The sequence below is a fragment of the Anneissia japonica genome, unplaced genomic scaffold, assembly GCF_011630105.1.
Source record: "Anneissia japonica isolate Jap-2015-1 unplaced genomic scaffold, ASM1163010v1 scaffold1306_len716249_cov185, whole genome shotgun sequence".
Lineage (NCBI taxonomy): Eukaryota > Metazoa > Echinodermata > Crinoidea > Comatulida > Comatulidae > Anneissia > Anneissia japonica.
The window spans coordinates 153,399-162,454 of record NW_022708971.1 but is presented as its reverse complement, the minus strand read 5'-3'; the positions used below and the strand labels follow the sequence as shown (position 1 = coordinate 162,454).

The 9,056-nt window shown below is 34.9% G+C and overlaps 1 protein-coding gene across 1 annotated transcript; it reads left to right on the top strand.

Moving 5' to 3' along the window:
• The first annotated feature begins 418 nt into the window (after positions 1–418).
• LOC117106625 (protein mono-ADP-ribosyltransferase PARP12-like) lies at positions 419–8,999 on the top strand. Its single transcript, XM_033248018.1, has 7 exons — positions 419–526; positions 4,343–4,559; positions 4,794–5,216; positions 5,663–5,870; positions 6,186–6,436; positions 6,585–6,821; positions 7,560–8,999. Exons 1-7 carry the CDS (start codon positions 442–444, stop codon positions 7,969–7,971), a joined length of 1,833 nt encoding a protein of 610 aa, XP_033103909.1. The 5' UTR covers positions 419–441; the 3' UTR covers positions 7,972–8,999.
• Positions 9,000–9,056: the final 57 nt, after the last annotated feature.

The following is a 9,056-nucleotide window of genomic DNA, read 5'->3' as shown; positions in this document are numbered from 1 at the left end:
GTAAGCGTATATAATCGCAGATGAATGCTAGTGTCTGTTGCGCAAGCGCAGGTCGACTGAAAGTTCTAGTCGAATGCGCAATAAAGCGCCTGTTATCAAGTCTAATTTGCTAATAGGATGGGAATTTCCATTTCTATATCCTCTCTTCCTGTGTATACATCTTGGGTGAAAACGTACAATAATTTACAAAACGTAAACGTTAGAATCATGAATCAGCATCAACATTCCACACATTCGGTTTCATTAAGTGATGTGCTTGCAATTCTTTGCCCACGAAAGTCGATGAGTTTAAGAGACCTGGTAATGTCACTGCGAGAAAAAGGCTGCAATATCAAAGAGGTTGCACTCGAGAAATTACTACACACGTTCCATACAAAAGTGAGTGTAACCAAGGATGGCAGGAGTACAACGTGCGAGTATTGTTTTGATATCAAAGTATGTATGAAACATTACAACAATGTGTCTGGCACATGTGTACTTGGATCGAGCTGCAAATGTATTCATATCTGTACATTTTTCTTGAGTGGTGAGTATCATAATCAGTGATGTGCTACATACACAGTGTGACCAGCGATGTGAATCAATGCTAGAAAGAAAACTTCAATAGGGATTGCCCCCCCCCCTTGAGTAGGGGAAGAGGATTTTTGGATGAAATAGTTTTAATTGACCTGGCATGAACTTTTGTTGGGTTTCAATTATGACCATTTATTTATTTATTTTTTAGACCAGTTTTTTGATAATTTACTTCTTTGGAAAAAATTATGATAAATTATGCTATTTTTTTTCAAAATTATGCCAGCACATATGCTAGATGTTAAACGGGTCTAAATTATGCCAAAAAGCATAATTATGCTAGGTCTGGTCATTATGCATACATTTGCCTCTACCTCCCACCCTCCCTTGTATAATGATGTCCGTTGCACAAACGCAGTCAAAAGAAACGAGTGCTCGACTGATCGCACTAATCGATTGCGCGATACAATGTTAAGAGACTATTTGTGTATGTGGTTGTGCCAGCTACTGCACTTATAACAGGAGCAACATTTACGTAATGTGGACCTACGACCTGAGAAAAAAAAATCTCTTCGTATCTCTGAAAAGAAAAACGCTTTAAAAATAAATAAATATTGTGCAGCAAACCCATGGGTGGGGCCAGTATTTGCCCGACGGAAGTAGAGGTTCTAGTGTCCCCGACGGGGAGGGTGGCTGAAGTCCCCGACGAGAGCAAAGTGGGCGTCGTCGGCAGTCGCTCAAAATCTTTTGAAAGCGGTCCAGGGGGCGAAGCCCCCGAAAGGTTTAGGGGTTCCAAAGGCTTATTTAATCGATTTTTGTTTATACACTGTATAAAATACATATATTTTTTTGTTCTCCCCGACGAATTGTGGTTTTTCCCCCGACTGACAGTCACTGCAGGTTCGATTCCCACAATGCAACTGATAAAATTTCTTTTCGTTGAAGGGCTAAGGTTGATACTATTTTAACATCATATTTTTCTTTGAGCATCATTATATATTGGTGTATATAATCTGTGTTTATATATATGTAGCCGAAGTATTCGCCTAATAAATTTTAGTGTTTCTAAAGTCAACATCTTACATATTTGAGTTTCTTTACTGTTACGTTATATTATATTGTACATATATATTATATTGCACCAATGTTTTGTTTAATAGGCTTAATGTAAATTTGCTTTTGTGTTATGTAATTTTAGCAGATATCGGCCCTTGATAGCGTTTGTAGCCTTGGATATATATATATGGTGGGTTGTTGTGGCGACACTTATCAACTAGTTCGGTTCTTCTGTTAATTGTGTTTAATTGGTTTGCCATTAAGATTGCTAGTTTTGTCATGATGTAGCAATTAAAGATGGCGGAAAAGGGTAAATCCGGTTTAGGCATGGTGGGTACTACTACCACGAGGTAGGGGGCGATCTATTGACAATCGAATAGCGTTCGGAACTCGAACAAAATTGCGTTCGCCACGAACGCCTTTTACCGTCATTTGAAGGACGCCCTCTAGAGTATGGTAGTACTCTTCGTGATCAACGACATAATCTGCATATTGAAGAACATAAGATACAATTAAAAAAACAAAAACTCCTGTATAAGTAGACACACGATACGCTGAGAGCCTATTTTTCTTCTATGCATAGGTTGCATTGGCCAGATTTGCGTCTGTGTGTGTTTGATTTCATTATGATTTCCCATTTCAGAGAGTACTCATAGCCTTTTCTTTTAATTCCCTTATGTGTTCAGAGAGTTGTGTTTCTTTGTCATATTTTTCATTCCTGAATGACTTGGTGTGATCTGTTAGTCCAATGTATGAGTTTTGTTCCTCGTCAGATGTTATGGTAGCTTCATATGTTTATCTAGTGCACTGTTCATGCATTCACCACGTAGCGTGCAGTCCTCTGTTTCTGCAGTTGCATGTTTTGGTGTTTGTTGCTTGGTCTTCTTTTTTAAATGATTTGCGAGTTGTGTCCCTTGATGATGGAATTCATATTCTTCATGCAGCCGTAGCTTATTTTCACGTTGTTTTTGTTGAATATTTTGTGGAACTTGTGTTCGCGTGGGAAGTATCTGCTTATCAGCTTTATGAATGTACCCCCGACGTTGGTTTTGACGTTTTCACTGGGAGGTGGGGGGTGGGGGGTTAAACCATATGATGTTTCTGCTTTTGCTCTTTTCTTGTGTGCGCTTGTGGTGCCTTGTTTTGGGAATATATGTTTTCTGTGTATCCACTGCTGTGCTGCAATGCTTGATTGTATGTGGCTTTAGTGAAGGCGTCCTGATTGGATGAAAATGTCGATATCCTTCCAATGGCTATGGGAATCTGCTTTGTGATTGATTGTGGGTGATTGGACTTGATTTTAAAAATTATTAAATATGTAATTTTGAAAAGATATTACATAGAAAAAACATTACAAAAATGTCCTGGCAGAAAATCCATTATAAAAAAACATTGAAAATACTGTACAAAAAATTATTAAGTATTACTTGGGTAAGTACCTTGTAAACGCTTTCTCTGATGTAGACCTAACTTATCATATAATATTACATTCGGATTTGGCATCAAAATTGTAGGCATGAAGTTTACAGGCCTTTCACCCCACTGGGCTTTTACAATTGGTAAAATTCTATTTTTAATATAGAAATATCGTTGTTTGATGAATAATAGAGCTGACGATTGGAACTTAGAGTGAAGAGCCTGGAATAACGGATGTATGGTCATAGTACTAATTTTGAAACATGAAACCCGCTTTTATTAATGGTAAAATTATATTTGAGGTGAACCATATGTGTAGCAACACTACTAATACATATGTATGTATACATTTACATTAGTATACTGTAGATGAATATCACATTATAAAGAGTTAAATTAGCCCAGACTATCGGAACTGTTGGTGAAATGTTCCTTTCATTCAGCTTGCTTCGCACCCGCCCCACCCCCACACCTTTTCTTCCTTCTGTTCCTCGTTTTTGATTTGAAAGATGGTGGTACAAACAAACAAGTCATGTAAGATCCATATACCTTCTCATAGATGAGGAGACATTGGATCTTTGAAAGGAAAGTATATTTAAAAAAAATAAAATAAAAAAATAAAAATAAGGAAGAAGAGGGAAGATATTATAAAAGAAAGTATATATTGGTCAACCGAATTCAAACAAAAAATATACTTGTAACTTGTTTATTGTTTTCCTTTCTTATCTGTCAAATACAATGATGCATCCAATTTAATATCGATTTTGTAAATTGCCCTTTCCATAGGGAATGACTATCGAAATGATACCTTTTTGCTTAATAATTTTCCTTTGTTATCTGCCTTTCAATGATGCATTCAACTCACTATCGATGTTGTAAATTGCCTTTTCCATAGGGAGTGACTATTGAAATGTTTAAAGATTATCAAATCAAAATATGAACAACAAAATTAATGGAAAAGTAACTTTAATTTGTACAACAAACACTTACCACCATTGCCTGACTATTATGAATGACTACCAAAAAAAAAATACTTTTCTTCAATCAAAATGTGACTTATAAAAATTTTGTTTGGCTTGTGTCAATAAAATATAAATATTTAAAAAAAATAACAATATTAGTTTAGGTCTATTACCAAAAAAATTTATTATTTTGGATATGTTCTGCTTTTTTGGAGGAGGCAATTGATTGACACAGTAGGTTAAATGTATCACTTTAAATCAGAGGAAAGTTGACAATAAGGGAATTGCTTTTTCTTTTACTTTTGTCATGCGCGATTTAAACCTAGTCTTTAATTTCATTGGCTTGTAAATGTACTCTTTGGAAATTATGAAAGTGAAGCCTTTTTTTTGTATAGGACGGTGTTCGAAAGGCAATCGATGTAGCTATCCTCACGATCTCTCATCTCCCCATAACACTGCCTTCCTACGTCAGCATAGTTTGGACAAGGTTGACCAAAAATGCGTTTTGTCCCGGATACACTTCAAGCAAGGTGACCTTAGTATTTGCACTTTTTACAACAGTGAGAGCGGTTGTAGAAAATCGGATGATTGTAACTTTCTACACATTTGTAGGTAAGTTAAGTCATATTCAAGAATTGTTTATGGAAGCTTAATTTATGATTCTTGCATATTAATACAGAAGTTTTCAAACCTTTTACAATACACAAATAGGCCTATATAGGCCTAGTATATTAACTATGGAAAAATATAATTTTAGGCATATAGGCCTATATTATATTAATTTAGACTGCATCTAATTGTTTGAATATGTCAGTACGTCACGGCTATTAATTATAAATTTTATAGGTCTTATATTGAAAAGAAATGCCCATCTTCTTGTAAGTATAACCACGACATCTTTAAAACTAACTGTAAGAGGGTTTTGCAAAGTAATGGTATACGTACTGACCAACCAGCGAGAGTTATTCTACAAGAATTGAAACAAAAGCTGGAAATGTCTAGTACCACATCTACAAACCCGTCAGCATCAGTACAAGATTGTCCACCTCATCCCACCGAGAAACTCAGCATTTGTACCTATAACATTCGTGGTAAATGTAATTACGGTGAAAGTTGCATACGAGAGCATTGTCCGTTACCGTACAAGTGGTTCTACAAGTTAAAAAACGATGATGAGGCTGTTTGGAGGCCATTCTTCGATGAAGAGCAAGTACAACTTGAAGAAGCATATTGTGATGTATCAAACGATAGTATTGAAGTTACCAATGGGTGAGTTATGTTTATATCAAATACAAAAGATTTTATTATACGTGAAAATTCGTTTCCAGGACGAATCCTTATCAACGATTGGATAATCATGCTAGTTTTTTTTTTATACATATATAGTCGGATAAAATACTAGGCCTATGCTATTGTCGGAACCCGAATGTTTATGTTCTCTCTGTTGTAAAATCGGAAAAGGATGTCCAAACATGGCGATGTCCAAAATGGCGATGTCCAAACATGATAAAAAGAAAAACCAATGCATGATACAAAAATGAGGAGCATCGTAAATGATTTTGCTGTCAAACATGTCTAATAGACAGTTGTTAATTAATACTTCACACGACAAGAAAACTATTTTTCATCCTACATTGTTTTTTACTTTAAAGGTTTGCTTGAAAGAGGTGGGTTGGCTCAACATAGAAAATGCATATTTTTTTATTTGTTTATAGGAGACGGTTTACTAATACTCAAATCCGAGACTCAATTGCAGTTTTAAATTATGACAAGATGGAAATATCAGACTGTATGGTTCTTCGCAAATCGACAGCTTCCAGTGTCACTGAACCTCCAAATCATCCTTTTACAACGGAATGGATTTGGTACTGGGAAGATGATTCTCCTACCTATAATGAAATATGGAGACAATACGGACAAAAGGTATCACCCAAGAGATGTTTAAACAACAAAGACTGCTCAATTTTTGTATTTCTTCATTTAAATTATATTTTGCAATTGCTTTGTTTATTTAACATTTGAATAAAATACAAATATTTTTTTGTAAACATCCTGATGTTGCTTAATACTATTATAATTAGTTGCCTTCTAGTATATTGTCCTGTCTACATATTAATTATTATTTCGTCATAAACAGCATAAAGCATCTTAAATCAAACAAGATTTTAAAGCATAATTGTCCCTTTTTTTAGCCACGTCTACTATTTATTATAAAAAATAATTTCTTTACTTACACAGAACACTGTAGGTAACGCCGTGTCTGATAAAAATAACCACGAATTAGAAGAAAGCTACCAAGAATTTATGGATGATTCCAAACTCTCAACCCTCATGTTTAATACTGGGAAACACAGCTATAGGCTGAATTTTACAACAATGCAGCAAGAAAGTATTACGTACACAACCATCAGAAGGGTCCGGCGTCGTCCTAAGAAGCTTGTCACGATGATTGATATTTCAAACTATAAGAAAGATGTCAAATTAAAGCGGTAAGTTTTGAATAGACCTAACTTGTTTTCTGTTAAAAAACAAAAACAAAGCAAAATGAGATCGTGTTTAGAATATATTTTGCAACAATTGTAAATATTTATAAAGACCCTACTTCTATTTAAATCCCTACTGTGTATACTTGTTTAGAGCTAAGGGTATCATTAAGCCAACCGGTGGTCAAGTTGAATCATTCGCAAACTTCCCTGATACCTGGGAGCCAGTGGTTAACAAATTCGACCCGGATGCTACGTTTCAGCTATTTGATGTTAAGATTGGGAGTGTGGAATACAGTGACATACAGCGTTCATTCAATGCTACTTGTCAAAACAAAGTCCTGAAGATACAACGGGTGCAAAATGAAGAACTGTGGGAAGACTATACCAGGTACGTGATGATGTCAGATACCTCCTTGGTGACATACAAACAAGCCAATATCAACAAGATCACAAGTTTCATTATGATCAACATTAGACGGTTATAAAGCGCAGTTTTTTCCCTAGTCATTGGGTCCACATGCTAAGTGTTGCTGCTGGTTCAGCGAAGGAGCAGGCAACCCCACCAGGTACCCATTTGTGTCCTGCTCAAGGACACGAGCGAAATGCACAGCGAGGGATTGAAACCCCCAAATTGTTCCCACTGCGCTAAACAATGGACAATAGACACAAAATTCAGAGAGGGTAAAGAGCCAGTTGTAAAAAAAAAAAAAAAAAAACATAACATTGTGTCCAAATTTTATCTCATTATGTTAATGTTAATGTATATAATGTTATGTAGTATACTTCTAACATTAACAAAATCCGAAATATTTACTGATACTAACATCAACAATTACATGAACAACAACGATAAATGACTCGCAAAAACAAAAATTGCCGCGAATACGACAGACGGTGAAAGTCAAAAACATGTTACGGTGAAAGTAGTAGAAACATTTATGATGATGTTAGTAATAATAATAATAATAATAATAATAATAATAATAATAATACTGATGATGATGATGATAATGATAATGATGATAATGATAATGATAGGTAATGATGAGGATTATTATTATTATTATTATTATTATTATTATTATTATTATTATTATTATTATTGTATCCTGCTATATTTTAATAGAAAACGAGAAAGAATGAACAAGAGAACAAAACAAGATGAAAGAAGACTTTGGCATGGAACAAGGGAGTACCATGTGCAGGCTATCTGCCAACAGAACTTCGACTTCCGGTGCAGTGGGTCAAGCTCCGGTACAGCTTACGGACAAGGAAGCTATTTCGCCCGCGATGCGAGTTATTCAGCTAATTATGCAATACCTTCAAATGACGGCAAGCGGTTTATGTTTCTTGCAAAAGTATTAGTGGGTGAGTATACTATTGGAAACACAGCGTACAAACGACCTCCTGAGAAGCCTAATGCGACTGGACAAGTAAAAATTCTGTATGATTCTTGTGTAAATACCATTAGTAATCCATCCATTTTCGTTATTTTTGATATAGCTCAGATGTACCCAGATTATCTAATACAATATTAATTGAATTTGATCTGTTTTTCTCTATCGAGGAGAAATATGTAAGATAGAGGTCATCTCTAACAACAATACTCACGATACTTTCTTTTGTCAATTTGTAATGTAGCAGTAGGTCTAACTGACTGTTTATTTTCGATTGGAGTTTCTTAATGTACTGCTTTAAGCAATTATATTTTTAGTTAGCCATGTATACATTTGTAATGCCATTATATTTTTATATTTTATGAAATAAAATATAAATAATATATGTAATAGTGGTGCACGGTAGTATCGCCAGCAATGTACCTACGTAACATAGTCTTAGGTTACTTGTCGCTATTATTATGCATCCGTATAAAACTGAAATGTGATAAACATCACAATTTCAGAATGTGGTATTGCTATAGTAATGTTCCAGAGTAGTCATAGTTTATATTTTTCTTTTATTTTCTGTATAAGTAAATGAAATATAGATCTTCATTGAAATAAGTTTCCGTATCAATTGTGTGAAAAGGTTTCTCCGGACGTCCGGACGGACGAACAAATCAACAGTAGTTGCAATAGGTAATATGAAGGCTAAATTTAAGTTCAAAGACTGTATAATTTTACGAAGTACGGTATGAGTTTGGGTTTAAGGCCGAGTTTAATTCGAATTCCTGACCTCGCTTTAATTAAAGTTTAGCATTCCAGTATAATTATATGCTTCTATAACATTATCATGTAATTCATTTTTTAAAGTTTTTGACTAGTGCACAATGTTATAGTAAGTTATAGTGAAGTGAAATAGTGTTATAGTAGAGTAGTGCTACAGTGATGTTAACTAATAGTGCTGATATACATAATGGAAAAATTTATGCTATTAATTACCAGGGGTTCCAAGTTGTTGAAATCATAATCCTGGAGAATCTGTCATGCAGGTCTGATAGAGGTTTGCTACTTGTGCACGTACTGCTACAACGTGTGTAAACTTATCTCGCAATGCTGTAAAAATAAAATAATGTACATAGGCGTATATCCCGGGGGGATGGGGGATATATCCCCCCAATATTTGACAAGGAAGGGATGGTCCATTGTATCATCCCCCAATATTTTGACTATGTATGGGATAA